The sequence below is a fragment of the Physeter macrocephalus genome, chromosome 13 (assembly GCF_002837175.3).
Source record: "Physeter macrocephalus isolate SW-GA chromosome 13, ASM283717v5, whole genome shotgun sequence".
NCBI lineage: Eukaryota > Metazoa > Chordata > Mammalia > Artiodactyla > Physeteridae > Physeter > Physeter macrocephalus.
In genome coordinates this window covers 14,749,815-14,766,080 of record NC_041226.1, presented here as the reverse complement: position 1 = coordinate 14,766,080, position 16,266 = coordinate 14,749,815, and the positions used below count along the sequence as shown (strand labels likewise).

At 41.8% G+C, this 16,266-nt stretch overlaps 1 protein-coding gene across 1 annotated transcript in view; it reads left to right on the top strand.

Moving 5' to 3' along the window:
• LOC112065405 (stomatin-like protein 3) overlaps positions 1-16,266 on the top strand; it is a 17,870-nt gene that overhangs the window by 1,262 nt on the left and 342 nt on the right. Inside the window, exons 2-7 of the mRNA XM_028497857.2 lie at positions 9,082-9,136; positions 9,670-9,773; positions 9,855-9,927; positions 12,553-12,609; positions 13,172-13,211; positions 13,835-13,920. Coding sequence (XP_028353658.1) covers positions 9,732-9,773; positions 9,855-9,927; positions 12,553-12,609; positions 13,172-13,211; positions 13,835-13,920 — 298 coding nt within the window. The 5' untranslated portion in view covers positions 9,082-9,136; positions 9,670-9,731. The remainder of the gene's footprint in view (positions 1-9,081; positions 9,137-9,669; positions 9,774-9,854; positions 9,928-12,552; positions 12,610-13,171; positions 13,212-13,834; positions 13,921-16,266) is intronic.

The window sequence follows — 16,266 nt, the reverse complement described above, 5'->3', positions numbered from 1 at the left end:
GTGGGATCCTCCCAGACCGGGGCGCGAACCCGGTTCCCCTGCATCGGCAGGCGGACGCGCAACCACTGCGCCACCAGGGAAGCCCTCATGAGACTTTTAAGTTTCCGTTTAACAGGTTGAGACATCAACTGGGTTGGAAGGTGCAAGTGGGGGGTCTCTTCAAGGGTACCCTTGATTATCTTTTTAAACAAGAAGTTTCATGAGACTTTTAAGTTTCCGTTTAACAGGTTGAGACATCAACTAGGTAAATGGCACGACTGAAGCCGTATCGCCAGCGAAATATTTTAAAGTGCTCATGGGTTTACTTGGTTTTGGTTTTTGTGTAATGAAAAACCCGCACTATCACAGAACGAACCAAAATGGGGCTTATTATGTTACAACTTCTGATTTCATATGCTTTAGGCAGTTTATGAGATGCAATATCAGTCCTTCTCTGAGATTTATGGGGTACGTTTGCCCTTGCCCTCCTCCTTCTTGGACACATTAACAAGACAACGTCATTTGGTTCTTCAAGCTGTACAGAAATGTCCACTCATAATGTTGCGAGAATTAAATGAATAAATGAGTCCTAGTTATCACCCCCAGGTTTGTCCCAGCTTTCGAAAGCCATTAGGGTGCATCTCTTCCTGACTCCAAGTTCGGTGACGTCACAAGGGTAGATCAGAATGTACAGGACGCTATAAATTAGGGCTCCTCCCCCAGTGTCCTCACCGTTATTAGTACACCACTACTCATTAGCCTCGGACATAAAATCCTACCCCTTTCTTTTTTCCTTTCTGAGTTAAAGTGAAGTTAATTGGAATCTTGATCATCTCAATCTTAGAAGTCTTCTCAATGTCAATGTGCAAAAGAATTTTCCTGGAGAGTTTTTTAAAGCTCAGATCGGTCCTCACCTCCAGAAGTTCTCCTCCTGAGGTCTGGGATGGACTGGAGAGTTTGCCTCCAAGTAAATTCCTAAGCTCGTGAGGTTGCCAGACTGAGACCACACTTTGAGTCGCACAGTATTTCTTTTCAGCAATTCTGCATTTTTCCTAAAAAATGGTTCTGGACGCAAGCTGTGTGCATATTTCAGAGAAAAAGGCAGGAGGACAGATAATTTACAGGTGATGAAAAGATAGTGCTTACCCGTTGGGTTTCACTTTAGATTTTGTGTTCGGTGCTTAAAATCCTTGATTCACTGGAGAAAGGACCGGGAAGTTGCTGAGACTATTTTACTGACTGTATCTCCACAGGATCGGAAGTGAACAGAAAAGAGGGAAGAATTTGTAATACTATCTATCTCCCCAGGTCCAGGGAAGGTGATTGTTCTTATTCCACACACCTTTCATTTTTCCCCCTGAGAAGCATCTGGTCTTTTCTGCTCTGAAAACACAGAGTACTTTTTTTTTTACTTGACATGATTAGTTTTCATTTTAAAATTGCTTTTTAAAATTATAAAGGTAGCAAAAAATAAGAAGACTCTGAGAAGTATAAACCAGTCATACTTCCATCACTCAGAATTAATCCCTGTTAGTATTTTGGTTACTTTTTATCCAATATTTTTTCTAAGCATATTGTTTTTGCTAAGAGAGATCATACCGTCCATATAATTTTGCATCCTACTACTTTTTTCTTTTAACAATATACCATAGCAATTTTCTCATGTTTTTGTACCTTAAAAAATTTTATAGTATGATATCGTGTAGCTATAGCATGATTTGCTTAATTATCCCTCCATTGTACTTTCAGGGTGTTTTTGATTTACCACTCTTATAAATAACACTATCATGAGAAGGGGCATTAACCTTCAGGACGAAGTATTTGGACGCGTTGCTATTGGTGGTTATACAGGAAGCGGGGCTGGGGAGAGAGGAGAATGGTGCAAGGCAAACATTTTCTCTTTATTTTCTCCTTATACAGGTGTGGGGGGCTGAGGGTGTAAGATAGTACGTATGAAGGAGAAAATGCGAGGATGTACGTGTGGTTCTCAGGTTACCTGACTCTCTTGAGAGCAAACAGAATCTCCTCTGATGGATCGTTACCTCCAAACAAGAAGCTTCAAACAGATCAATAAGTCTGTCTTGTTGCTGGGCATCATTCTTTTTTTTTTTTTTTTTGTGCTGAAGCCCTGGGCATCATTCTTGATAGTTCAAAGCATCGAGGGTGCCGCCCGCTTCATTCATTCAATGAATGAATCCAGAATCTACTGTGTATCAGGAGACAGAGATGTAAAAATAAAACACCTGCTCCCAGAGCACTAAAAATCTACAGGAAAGTTCACTAAAAATTACAGTGTACTGTGAAAAGTGATGATAGAGGGTGTTTTAGAAACTCAGAAGAGGAGCTCCCAAAGGTGAAGGTAAGATTGGAAAATCTTCCTAGAAAAGAAGGTGCGAGAAAGGAGAATGTGGGATGTGAATGGGGGTCTGGGGGACACAAAGGCCCGTGCAAGTCAAAAAATATGTGAGGATTTCGGTGCTTTCTCTACTGCAGGGGATGTTTATGTGCTGTTAGCATGTGACCTAGTCACCTAGACCCAGAAGTGAGAGACCACAGCACTGCCACTTGAAAAGCTCAACTACGGATAAGCTAAGAACCCCTGTGTCAAGCCTGGTCTTTGAATGGCAGGTTTGGGAGTTGCTGCTGCATTTGACTGATGGGGATGGAGCCCCACTGGATTTACCATGAGGAGGCTGCCGGGCAAGCTGCCTCTGGCGGAGGGGGAAGGTCACGAAGCGGGGCACACGAGGGGGCTTTAACTGTGTTGGCAATGCTTAAATTCTTTAGCTGAAAGGGAGGGGGTATATAAGGTATGAAAAACATTATTTTGACACCTTTTTGAACATTCCATTTCAAAATATATCTTAACTCTTTCTTAAAAAGACCAAATGGTAAAAAAGAAACTTAGTATAACCGTGTCTGAAGTTCATGTAACTACTAAGCTCAGATCATCCTTCTATAGTTGAGATGTAAATCTGACAGTTTAGAAAACTCTTGGGATTATGAAATTTTGTAGTCCTAGGAGTACAAGGATGATAAAATCATCATCTAGCTCTGATTTGGTAGTTTTGCACCAAAAATCTTGTATCTCTCTCTCTCTCCCTCTATCTTTTTTAAGGTTCTAAAAGTTCTCTGAAAGAACTTATACAGTCAGGGACCAGATCGCTTTAGGAGGCAGAAACCTGCAGGGGTTAGGATTTAATTGCATGCTCTCCTTGAAAATGCAGTTCTTGCACCTAGAGAGGAGCCGTCATCTGGATGGAGCAGAACATCCACAAGTGGTATTTAGAATTCCATCTGGAAAAATAAATAAGTAAATGAAAATTTAAAAAATATCAGTTGTCAAAGCAAAATTGAACCAGACAAAATTAAACGGGCAAGAAAGCAAAACCTTAGACAAGCTTACTGCCATAGGAGAGAGGCCAAACCTCAACCTGAACCAACACCACTGAAACAAAGGGGTGTGGAGTTTTGGGGGGTTTTGTTATTGTTGTTGTTTTTGGCCACATCACAAAGCTTTCGGGATCTTAGTTCCTCGAGCAGGGATTGAACCCGGGCCCCGGCACAGAAATCACTGAGTCCTAACCACTGAACCGCCAGGGAATTCCCCAGGGTGTGGGGTTTTTAAAGACTGGAGTGCCCTAGTGAGAATGTATGAAGGGCTTTGCGGGGTGCTCATAGGCCATCTGGGTTTGGTTTGCTAATAAAATTCTCACATCTTTATGACAGGCTGTGTTTTTACAACTGGGAGCACGGTACCTACTGAAGTTAGGCTGCTACTGGCCCAGCTAGGGATGCTATCTACCTGATGATTACATTTCAAGAGAACGGTTCCCAGGTCCTTGAGAAAGATAGTCCCAGATTGTAAAACTAGCAAGAAGCTTTTAAAAAGACTTACATCTCAAAGGGGCAGAGAAAGGATTTACAAAGTTAAGTGTTCTAAAGGAAATGCTCAAGGAAAACGGAAATCTCTTTAATGGCGAGGCAAGCTGAAGGAAATGTTAAGACCTCTAGGAAAATCCTAGTCAGTGGCCTGGCGGACTAGAAGGCCTCCTGATATGGCTAATAATTCCTTTACATGTAATTTATTTAACTCTCACAACTAGTTATTATTGGGTTAACAGAAGGAAAATAAGGCCTCAGCAGGTTGAGTGACTCGTGAGATGTCATCTAGCTTTCAAATGGTGGTGTCTCAATTAGAACGCAGGGTCCCCTGACCCAGGACCTGCACTTTCCATCCCTGTGAGGCATTGTCGCCTGTCTGTCCCTAGGCTGGCTGTGCTAAAGCTCTTCCCTCCTCTCTGTCTTCTTTCTGAGAATGCAGAACAAGCAGTGAGATTCCCATCTTCAATGCTAGCCTGCCCGTAGGTATCCTCTGGTCTCTGTGTGAATCATTTATTGAGGTATGAGATACATACAATAGAGTGCGCAAGTCTTAAGTGCTTGGCTTGACAGACTGAATACACAACAGACAAAGGCTGGACCATATCTAAAAATAGAATTCTGACCACCAACCTGCAGCAACCAGCCCAGAAAACCAACCTTTTATCTACAATAATCAGCCCAGGAAGCCAGCCTCCTTGATGTCAGATTCTCAGGAAACCACATTGTTATCAGAAGCTACATAATTACTTCTGTAACATTCAGCCCCAAATGGCCAGGACTTGATTAATAACTGACAGCTCCCCTGCTTTTTGTCCCTGAGTCCAACTTAGGTCCAACAAAAGAAAACCAAGCAGGTACCCCTACACCAATCACATAGGATGCTCTGCTTCTATTTCGTCCACCTACAGCTTCCCTAGGCCAACAGCCTCCAATCAGGGCACACCTGAAGCCTTCCCCCTTTTTCCGCCATAAAGCTTTCCCACTCCTCTGCCTGCCTTTGAGTCTCTTACAAAACACAAGTGATAGAGGCTGACTCTTTTGTGAGAGCCTGAATAAATACCCTTTGCTGTTCTAGCTGGCTGGTCTTCGTTTATTTCCACAGGCTCAATATGTGTAAGTCTATGCAATCACCACCCAGATCAAGATATGGAACATTTCCAGCGCCCTAAAAAGCTTCCTTATCTCTTCCCAGATAATACCCAACTGACAAAACTCCACTCACTACCTAGAGACAGTACTACTCTGACTTCAAACATAATAGATTAATTTTGCCTCTTCTTGAACGAAATGATACAATACGAGGTCGTACAGTATGTACTCTTATACGTGGAATCAAAAAGCGTGTATCTTGTGTCTGGCTTATTTTGCCCAGTATTTTGTCTATGAGATCCATCCATATTTTGAATAGTGTATAGCAGTAACCTTGTCTTTTTTCTTCCTGAGTAATCTTTTCTATGAACATACCACAACTTTATTTATTCATTCTGCCGTTGGTGGGTTTGGGTGGTTCTTCATTTCTTGGATTTTACGAAGAAAATTGCAATAAACATTCCTGAATATGTTTTTCACTGTAATCAGCACTAATTTCTCTGAGATATTACTTAGAAGTTGAATACTGAGTGATAAAGTAAGTGTGTGTTTGGCTTTAACAGATACTTCCAAATAGTTTTTCAAGATAATTGTATCAATTCGCTAACATGAGAATTCCCATTGCTAAAATGTGGCATCGTCAGTCTTTAGCATTTGCCATTCTGGAAGCTGTGTATTTTTATCTCATTGTGGTTTTCATTTTCATTTCCCTGATGTGTAATGTACGTCATTTGGTTTTGGTATTTTAAACACTGTCCTGTTACCTAAATGGCTATTTCTGCTTCGAGAGGAAATGGCTATTTACAGTAACACAGATCTGTGGGCATGGTTTGCATATAGAATTGATCTAATATTTAAATACTATTGATCAGGCCTAAGTTGGGAAATAAACCACCAAGTCACCTAGTCTGTTTTATTTCCTGAAATTCATTTCCACTTCTAAAGCTATCTAAGTGGAGTTAGTGATCTAGAATATTCTTCCTTATTTCCTAGCCTCACACGAGTTACAAATCTTGCCTTGAGTGTTTATCCCTAGTCCTAGAGGGTATTTAAGTCTCCTCTGGTGCTATGGGCTGCATCTAAGCTCCAGGAACAAAGCCCCAGAGGCGTGCCTCGACAAATGAAGCTGAGTTTTGCCTCGCTGCCTAAGATTGTGGAACTTGTGGGTACCACTTTACCTACAGAGAGATTGAGATGATGGTGACAACACTAACCAGGAAGTTTTCTGGCTGCAAAATGCAGGGTTAGGGCTTCCCTGGTGGCGCAGTGGTTGAGAATCCGCCTGCCGATGCAGGGACACGGGTATGTGCCCCGGTCCGGGAAGATCCCACGTGCCGCGGAGCGGCTGGGCCCGTGAGCCATGGCCGCTGGGCCTGCGCGTCCGGAGCCTGTGCTCCGCAACGGGAGAGGCCACAGCAGTGAGAGGCCCGCGTACCGCAAAAAAAAAGATGCAGGGTTGGCCTCAGTTATCTTTCAAGTCCTTCCAACTGAAGTCCCAGAGTCCTCCTCCCCCGTGTCAGCAGCGCTGGGCCTCAGGTTCTGTGCATTATGGCTCACCTTTCATTTTGCAGATTGAGGGAAAGATGTTCCAACTCTTGTTGGAAAGTTCCCCATCTTATTCTCTTTTGTATCTGCAGCTCTAGCACAGTGTGCCTGGCATATAACTGGTAAAAAATCTGTTAAATGGATGAATGAGAAACCGGCGGGCAATTTTCCGGGGGTGACAAAGTCCAATTCTCTACCAGGAAGTGATATGATGATGGCTTTATGGTATGGTGACAATTACCCATAGAAAACACCCATCCATGGATTTGGATAAAGCAGGAGATGATCAGATGAGCTCAGGGCTTCATGGCTAACAGAGAGGGTATGTGGCCCATTTTCTTTCCATCTTCCCTTCAAGGGAATGGCTCAGGGAAGGCTCTGGAAGAATCCTTGTGTAGGTTGAGGTAAAGGGCGATTTCTGAAGAGCCTTTGTCATACAATCCCAGTACTTCCTTTGAACTGGAATTAGAATCCTCAAATCCAGTTCTCGGCACAGCATCCACAGTTTTAACTGCGGGAGAGGTGGGGAGGGGCAAGGCTGGCTGAAAGATCTGCTCTGCAGGAAGCTGCAAAAGCAGCGCTTTGTACTCGCCCAGCTGCTGCTCGCAGGCTGAGCTGCCCAGCCCTGCGGGGAAGCCGACAGTCCCACTTTCACCGGCAGCTAATGACACCCCCAGGCTCCACCAATCCTCCCAGAAGCAGCGACCTGGGTAATTCTAATGCTCAGGTGTAAATCTTGGAAGATTAATCGTGTCCTGATCTCTGGTCTCTCTCTGCACATTTAGTACTTAACAGAGCCTCGGGTAATGATGCTATAGGGCAGAGTGGGACTGCAGAGGAGCTCCCGGAGGTCAGGGCAGCTTTTGCTTTTGCAGCTTGGTGTTAAGGCTGTAGCTAGTCTGGACATGTCTAGGGCTTGCCCAGGGCATAAAGCATAGCTGATGTCCTTGTGTGTGCAGCACTGCTAATGTCACAGCCCCCAACACCCCAAAGTTCCTGAACTCCAAATACGGCAGTGTCAGCAGGGAGGGAACACACCAGAGGGCGCAAGGACTGTGCTGCCTTCTCAATGCTTTCCTCAAGATGCAAATTGTCTGGGAGAGGCGTGTACAAGCCCAGTTATTGCAGCCTTGTTTGTAAAGGCAAAATTGCAAGTAAATAAACTGAGTCACAAATTAAGGATAGGAGGCAACAATGAAGAAGAATGAGGTAGATCCAGATGTAATGACATGGAAATATCTCCCAAACATATTCAGTTTAAAAAAGTAGAAACTTACAGTGTGATGTCTTTTCTCACAAAATCTACAAATCAAAAGCAAGTGTTTTCTAATTGTAGATACATGTATGTAAATACATAGGAATGGGTCTATAAGGACGTACACCCAGTTGATAACTATGGAAACATTCTAGATAAAAGTGGACTGAGGAGAGAATGATCGAGGAGATTTTAGTCTTATCTGTATTTCTTGGATTTTTTTTTTAACAATGAGAATGTATATACAAGCTGTGTTATTACTAATAATTTTTAAAAGCGCTAATAAATAAAATACAACAAAGATCCTATGAGAAGGCACAAAATGTCTTTTCATCCTGCATATTAATAGTCTGATCCACCTCAATGTGGTCCAAAGTTTTGGAAGGTGATATTTTGGGAATTTAAACTTTGGTATATGCAGGCAAGTCCTTATTGTTATTGAGTATATCTTTATGTGTATTTAAAGCCTATAAAAGGACATTTGCACTCAAAAGGTTTTAATATGAAATATGTATCTAAAACTTAGATACTTTTCATCTATCAGAATGTCGCAACTGAGAAGACTGAAAATATCTAGTGAGGACAGGGCATGTGGGAATAGGCACAGAGTACAAACTCTTTGAAGGGCACCTACCATCTAACAAAATTGTAAATACTGATCCCTTTGACCTAGCACTTCCACTGCCAGGAGTTCATCCTACACAAGTGCACAAAAACACACATTAAAAAGGACTCATCACAGCATTATCTGTAAGAGTAAAACCCTAGAACCCTTGTAAATATTCATGAATTTATGTTCGCCAATGAACCCGTTGCAGTAAAATGGATACGTGAGGCTGAATTTGAGGTGGTACCAATAAGGCTTAGTGACTTCTGTAGATGGATAGAGAAGAGGCAACGATGACCCTGTGTCTCTAACGTGGACAATAATGCAGATGGTTAAGTACGAATGGTTAAGACATTAACTGAGATAGAGGCATAATAGCATAAGGTGTTTGTGGATTATCTGAGTAGAGCTATCTAGCAAATATGATTCGTTCTAGTGCTTGTGTGGAGAATGTGAAATCAATTGGAGGAAGTGGAGGGGTGAGGATGGGGCTCGTTGTCAAGGAGAAGAGAACCAAGAAGCAGCAAGAATTTAAAACAAGGTGAAATAGTGAATATAAAGAATTCTAAAGTATTTATCAATCTGTAAGATGGGAATAAGTATAGTAATATACATTTACTAAGGTAAGTATTAATGTCTGGGCTAGATGTCTTATATAAATAATCTCATTTAATCCTCGTCAAATCCTTCAAGGTAGGTAATTTCTATCTCCATCCTACAGATGAAGAAATGGAGGCTCAGAAAGATCTAGTGGCTTTCCTGAGGCCACCACACTGGTAAGTTAAAGACTCTCATAGAAACTCAAACGTAAGCACTCTGGAAAATGTTTTTCCTTGTGCTCCATTGACTTGTTTGGGGATAAGAGTACCTACCTATCTGCCCCAGCGGTTGCCTTGACTTCCCCTGGAGAATTCTGGGAGCCCAGAAATCTGTCTTTTCAAATGACACCCTGATGATCCTGAGGCGGGTAGTTTTATGTGTTTTGAGAATAATAAACCGTGGCAGCCCTATGTAAATGTAATGGTAATTACTGTTATTGATTGCTATGAGACTTTTCTTGGAAGGGACAGGTCAGTTTTCATCTAAAAACCTGAAGGAATATTTTCCGTGTGTGTGTGTGCGTGTGTGTGTGTGTGCACGCGCGCGCGCATGTGTGGTGTTTACTGCAATCATGCGTGTGTGTGCATTCAGGTCGCTTCCTCAGCCCCATTCTGGCTTGGCCAGCCCTCTGGATGGTTTCCTCATCCGCACAGCTGAATCGCTCTCCTAAGAACCATGTCAGTTACAGAACTGCCTCCTCATTTCCTAGGCATCAAGAGTAAAGGGCTTGGTGTATGTGGCTGGATCCTGTTTTCGTTTTCTTTCCTGTTCATGATCATTACCTTCCCTATCTCCATATGGATGTGCTTGAAGGTAATACCCTGGGAAGTAAACTGGGCTCTCTCTATGAGCTGATGAATCATTAAGACTAAATGCTCTCCCTTAATCTCTTAGATCATTAAGGAGTACGAACGTGCCGATGTATTCCAGCTGGGACGCATCCAAGCTGACAAAGCCAAAGGGCCAGGTATGACACTGCCACCAAAAATTTTCTCTGGCAACATTTATTGAAAAAAAAAAATCACAGGGAGCTGGAGCCCTTGCCTTTCTGTACAATTGAAGGATCTTGTCCTCTTACTTGAGTTAACAGGAGAGATCACTAGACCATTAGCTGGAGAGATTTGGAATCTGGATTACTGTTCTAACACTCCCTCTGAGAGTTTCAGTGAATGTGAACAAAGAGTGGCTCCGGTTACATTGGCTGGGTGTCCCTTATTACCAGGGCCACTAAGAGAATGAAAGAAGAATGAAGGGAGGGAGTAAATGGCCAAGGGAGACAATTAAGTTACTCAGGGAGAGTATTCCAGGAGCTGGTGTTTGATTCTCACTCTTTGAAAGAGCCAATGGAAAAGTCAAAGGTAATGTCCTCTCTTGACAAGTAGATTAAGAGCAACATAGAGCTGGAAGCCATTTGACAATTCCTTTTGTCAAATGTGGTCTTTATTTCCATCCTTTCTCTACAGCCTCAGAATAAAAAATGTCCCAAACTGTCCATATCATAAAAGGATGGGATTTTCTTCTGTGGGAGCCAGGAGTATCGGTACTAAAAGTCCTCAGGAGTAAGACACTGATTTAATACTCATAACTTCTCTTGCTTATATTTTGTTGAACCCTATGAAATTGCTAATGTTTGGTTTCGAGCCACCAAAATGGCAATTTCATACGATAGATTCTAATATTCTTGACAGGGGAGGCTCTCCAAACAGCATCTTGAAAGGCACATGGAAGAGAATGGTTATTTGCTATACTTCTCTAATAACATTTGCTTTCTTCCCCCTAATGTGATGTATTTAAGTAAAATCATTCTCCCTCCAGCTGCACTGTAGGATCTCTGGGGGGCAGGAACTTCCTTATTCACTCTGTGCGCTTTGCACTTGGCCATGTACTACAGTAGGCACTCAGGTATCTGTTACATTTTTAAACATATGAGAAACTTCCAAAGGGGAAGCTTGTTACGGAGACTTGGCCATTTCAAGTAGTATTGATACAATCCTACTTGTCTAATAAGGAACCTAAGAGAAAGAGGGCAAAAATTGCTTATTATGGATATTTTTATGAGTTTGTCCAAATAGAGGTGTTAGAATTATCCAAGTGAGAAATACCAGAACAAAGTTAACCCCTTCCTGGTCATGTTTCACCTGGTGAAGCCAAGATTATAAATTAGAATAAAATTGGATTTGAGAGAGGTCAAATAGCTATAACTTGCAGGACTCTAGAGAAAAGTCTCTTTTAAATGAATTTTCCCAGAAGAGTTTACCACTAAATCTCCCAGGATAACTAATCTCGTCATCCGTGTTTCTGGGGCTAAGGAGTTACCTCAGAATGTCATAAGAGCCGGAGGGAAACAGGCCAAATTGCTAATGGAAAACATCTCCACTTCTGTAAATAGTAAATTATTCTTTAATAATAAAAGTATTCATAACAGGAGCTGCTACTTTTGAGCACTGAATACATGCCTGGCACTATGTTTAGTATTTTATTTCATTATCATGTTGACACATGCTTAATCTTCACCGCCATCTTATAGATATTAGGTGACTGAAGCTCAGAAAAATTAGATAAATGTCCCCAGGTCACAAGCTGGTAAGTGGTAGGGCTGGAACTTAACACTCTCTAGTTCTAAGGGTCATGATCTTAACTGGTGACTTAGCACCAAAAAAAAAAAAAATGTAAATTAGGAAGTAATCCTTACCCCAGAAAGGTTTAGACACCAAAAGAAAGAAAGCACCTTAGCACTGTTTTCTGTTGATGCTACCAGTCCTTTACATGATACTCAGTGTAGAAACTTGTTTCTTCTTTGAAAACAAAAACAATAGCACAGAATCTTTCTGGTAAATGAAAATGGATTGGTGTCCCCATCTTGCTGACATGCCTTGTGGTTCTAATCTTTATAACTCTTGCTGTAGAGAACCTTCCCCAGGGCAATGTTAAGGAGTCATAGAATCCTCAAATGAGTTTCCTTAGCCCTATCCCTACCTCAATCCAAATCTTCACAAGAGATAAGTAAAAGTATTTACAACTGAGGAATGTCATTGTATATAAACTAGAACACAGCTACAGAGAAACTACAAATTTTGTAATACATTGGTTTTGGGGACACTGAAATCCTGGGAAGATTTCAATTCTAACATTCCTTCAGTACTAATGAAGATAAATGAGAATGTTGACAGTCACTGATATTAAGGTCTAAAGTCTCTTGATTGAATCTTTTATACAGATACGTTTAACATAAAGAAACCAATTTCCAAAATATCCTTTTAAATAAATGTCACACTCAACACTTGGATAGAAGTAAGTGGAATGTATTACAAAAGAAAATCTAAAAATTAATTGTCAAGGCTCTTCAGCTTTTTACCAGAAGATTTTAATTTCTAGGGAATCACTTTTCTTTAGTCATTGACTCATAGCAGGAAATAATTTCCCCAAAGTTATAGGTGTACATATGGAAGATCATCTGAGAAGCATTTATAGTCCCATGCAAATAATGTACCGTATAACTAGCAGACAATTTGTTGCAGTTATTTTCAGTCGGGTGAAATTCTAAACCATATTTTCTCTTGCATCGTTTTGATCCTGGTCCTGCCTCGCATAGACGTGTTTGTCAAAGTTGATCTCCAGACCGTTAACGTGCAACATCCCTCCACAGGAGGTAATGCTGATTAAAGCTATGTTTCCAGAAATGAAACCAATATCTTCCCTGTTACAGGGACAATTGAGACTGTATCATACGTTTTCAAACTACAAAGGGAAGGATGAACTGAATTCTTAGAGATCTGCTTGGGGAGTCCTAGGCGGCTCCTGAGACGACTGGGCTTTGTTTCGCCAAATGAGAATGAAGCCAAGGGCAAGGGCTGAATTGCTAGAAGACCTGCAATGACTGGGTGGGAGAAAGTCTGAGAGAAGAGAGAGAAGGGATACAGATGGCAGAGGAACTGGGATGGAGAATGACAAGCCGATCCCTGGAAGAGTCGGATAAATCATTGTACGAGGGGGCTGAAACTGATCTGGTGCTTTATCCTTTCCATCACCGTCTCCGGAAATGTTTTAGTAATATCGATATCACTCACCTCCGCATTAGATTTTTTTAACTTTTTATTTTATATTGGAGCATAGTTGATTAACAATGTTGTGTTACTTTCAGGTGTATAGGAAAGTGATTCAGTTATACGTATACATATATCTATTCTTTTTCGAATTCTTTTCCCATTTAGGTTGTTACAGAATATTGAGCAGAGTTCCCTGTGCTCTACGGTGGGTCCTTGTTGGTTATCCATTTTAAATATAGCCGTGTACACTGCACTAAATTTTTTGAGTGTTTGGATGCAACAAAGTGGGGTGTGCATGGGAAAGGAGCAGACACTGTACGGGGCTCACCTGTAACTGGATTTCAAATAGTTCTTCTCAATTCTTAAAGTACAGCAACTAAATGACCAGACCTAGTAAGTGCGTGATAAGGAAGAGAAACAGAATTGCTAATAATCATGCCAATTTGTGATAAACAAAATGATCCAGGAAGAGAAAAGAAAATGTGTGGGAGGGCAAAGGGGATGAGAAGTGAGAAAATCAGCACTTATGAGGAAATGTTCATTTTCCTCTCTCTGGTCCAGAAAACTCAATCGAGACTCAACAATGATGTCTTCATGCCATTGGTGGGAACTGCAGATTCCTTACTCTGGAATTCAGCCCTAAACATAAGAGAGCTTAGGATGTTTAGGGGCTATCATGGGCCTTTTCTGGCTCCATAGTAAACAGTTCTAGGTCCTGCTTTCGTGGTACCCACAGAAAGCTCATTTGCTCCAAAGTACCTTGTCATGTTAATTCAGAACAATCAATGCAGAGCCTCTATAAATTGATTTTTCTTTATTTGAATACAGAACACGGTCTCTGGTGCCATCTATGTTTTCTAAGAAGCACTGCTATTCATCAAGCCTGATGAAACTGAGAACCAAAAAGATTTCAGGTATCAGGGAAACGGGTGTTCTACCACTATTTAGACGGTAGAATTCCAGCAGGGTTCTACTATTACATTTTAAAATGGAAATACCTATTTCACTTCTGACTTCTCTAAGATGAAGTTACAGGGATAGGTACAGATCACACCTGTGTAGGAATTTTGCTATCAACAAGCATGATAGTATGTTCAAGCCAGGACAGATTTTTGGTGATGCTGGCATGAGTTGTCATTAAAGCTCTCCTCCTGTGGAGAGGGCTCTGGGACTGGCTGACCCTTTGTTGATCAACCGTTGTGAAAGTCATAAGCATGTGATTTTCTGTGTTCTTGCTCTCAAGATCCTCACCAGAGACTCTGTGACCACTCAAGTGGATGGAGTGGTCTATTACAGAATCTATAGTGCCGTCTCGGCAGTGGCTAATGTCCACCAAGCCACATTTCTGCTGGCTCAGACCACTCCGAGAAATGTCTTAGGGACACAGACCTTGTCCCAAATCTTAGCGGGCCGAGAAGAGATTGCCCATAGCATCCAGGTAAAGACATCAAGGACCAATAGCCTACATCTTTAATTCACTCATTTTAATTAACAGTGATGATCAAATATCAGCAGTTCAAAGCAACCCTCCCCATGTGTACACACACACACACATACACACATATACACAACTTTTCTAAACAGATGGGCTTCAGTCTGGGATTTCACTTTTTTTTTTTTTAATCATGAGGTCCAGATTTAAAAATCTGAGTGGGAGTCGGGAGCTGTTGGAGTGTGTGTGTAATTCAAAATTATGAATTACCATTGTACACTTTAGCCTTTTCTGAAGAGCTTAGAGATCAGAGTTATTTTTAGTTTAGATTACTCCAGAGGAAGGGCTGCCATTTCTCAGGCCGCCCGTATATTCTTGCATTTCAGGGGAATGAGAATGTTAGAAGGAGGTTTGGTTGAGACAGCACAGGACTGCCATCCCAGGGAAATCTGACTTCATATACTAATATCAATAATGATATGAATAGTAATCATAATTATAATATTGATGAGGATGTAACAGGTATCCATCTCACCTCTCGTGCACCCTAGATTATAGACAATCACATTTCTGTGTTTTCTTGAATCAATTACATTTTGATTCTGAGCCTGCCTTCTGTAAGTTAAGAGGGAAATTCAACTTTGGTCCTCCTTGGCATCTCCGCCAGCCCCTAAGGTAGTGCAAAGTCCCCGAGGTTTTATAAGATAATATCAGTTCTGCATGATAACTCTCCACGTCATTTTAAGAGCCTCACAAGTTCAACGACTCAGATGTTTCCCCATCACAGTCAGGTCACTGGCTTCTTGTGAGGTCTCCCCATCTCCCAGATCTCTGCAGGGATCACGGAAAAGCTAGGGCTCACTTGCTATTTGGTATCACATAGATCTCTGCCCTTCCCCCTTTGAGGGAGCTACCCATCTGGTCTCACTGTTTCTCAAGGCATTCTTTCTCATCCCTTCCCCTCCAGGATAACCAGCAAGATATCTTCAGTGGTCTTAAGCTTTAACAAAAGGTGAGGAAGTCTTTGATTTTAGGCTTCCTCTGCTCTAAAAAATATATGCCTTGCTACCTGTTTAAAACTGAGCCACAGGTCAGAGGTTAAACAGAGCAAGACAAATAACATCTCAAAAAGTACCCAGTGACAATATGTACTGAGTTATTGCTGGGCACCGAGAGATATTTTAACACTTATTATCTCCAAAACTCATGACAATCCTGAAAGAAAACCTTTTATAGCATGAAAACTGAGAATCAGAAAGGTTAAGTAACGGGCCCAATGTTTCACAGCTGCAAATGGCAGAACCAGGGCAAAATCCATTGCTGCCTGTTTGGTGTCAGTGACAAGAAAATGTGGGGTATTGGCTCAAATCTAGATGGATAGTATATACTTCATCAGGAATGGTTTGGGGTGGACCTGCTGAGAGACCACCTATTAAAAGACCTAGCAAGTTTTGTTTCTGAATCCTTCCCAGGATTCACTTCAATGCCAGGAAGTGGGCGATAAGAACTCCTATCCCCTTCCCAAACCGTCTCACCCCAAATGCTGTAAATACAGAAGGAGAAAAAGAAGAGGACTTTTCTTGCATAGATAACATAATCAGAAACTTCGATCGCACACCTGTCTTCTGATCAACGACCTTTCTTTTTTTTTAGCTTTTTTTTTTTTTTTTTTTTTTTGCGGTACGCGGGCCTCTCACTGTTGTGGACTCTCCCGTCGCGGAGCACAGGCTCCGGACGCGCAGGCCCAGCGGCCATGGCTTACGGGCCCAGCCGCTCCGCGGCATGTGGGATCCTCCCAGACCGGGGCACGAACCCGTGTCCCCTGCAT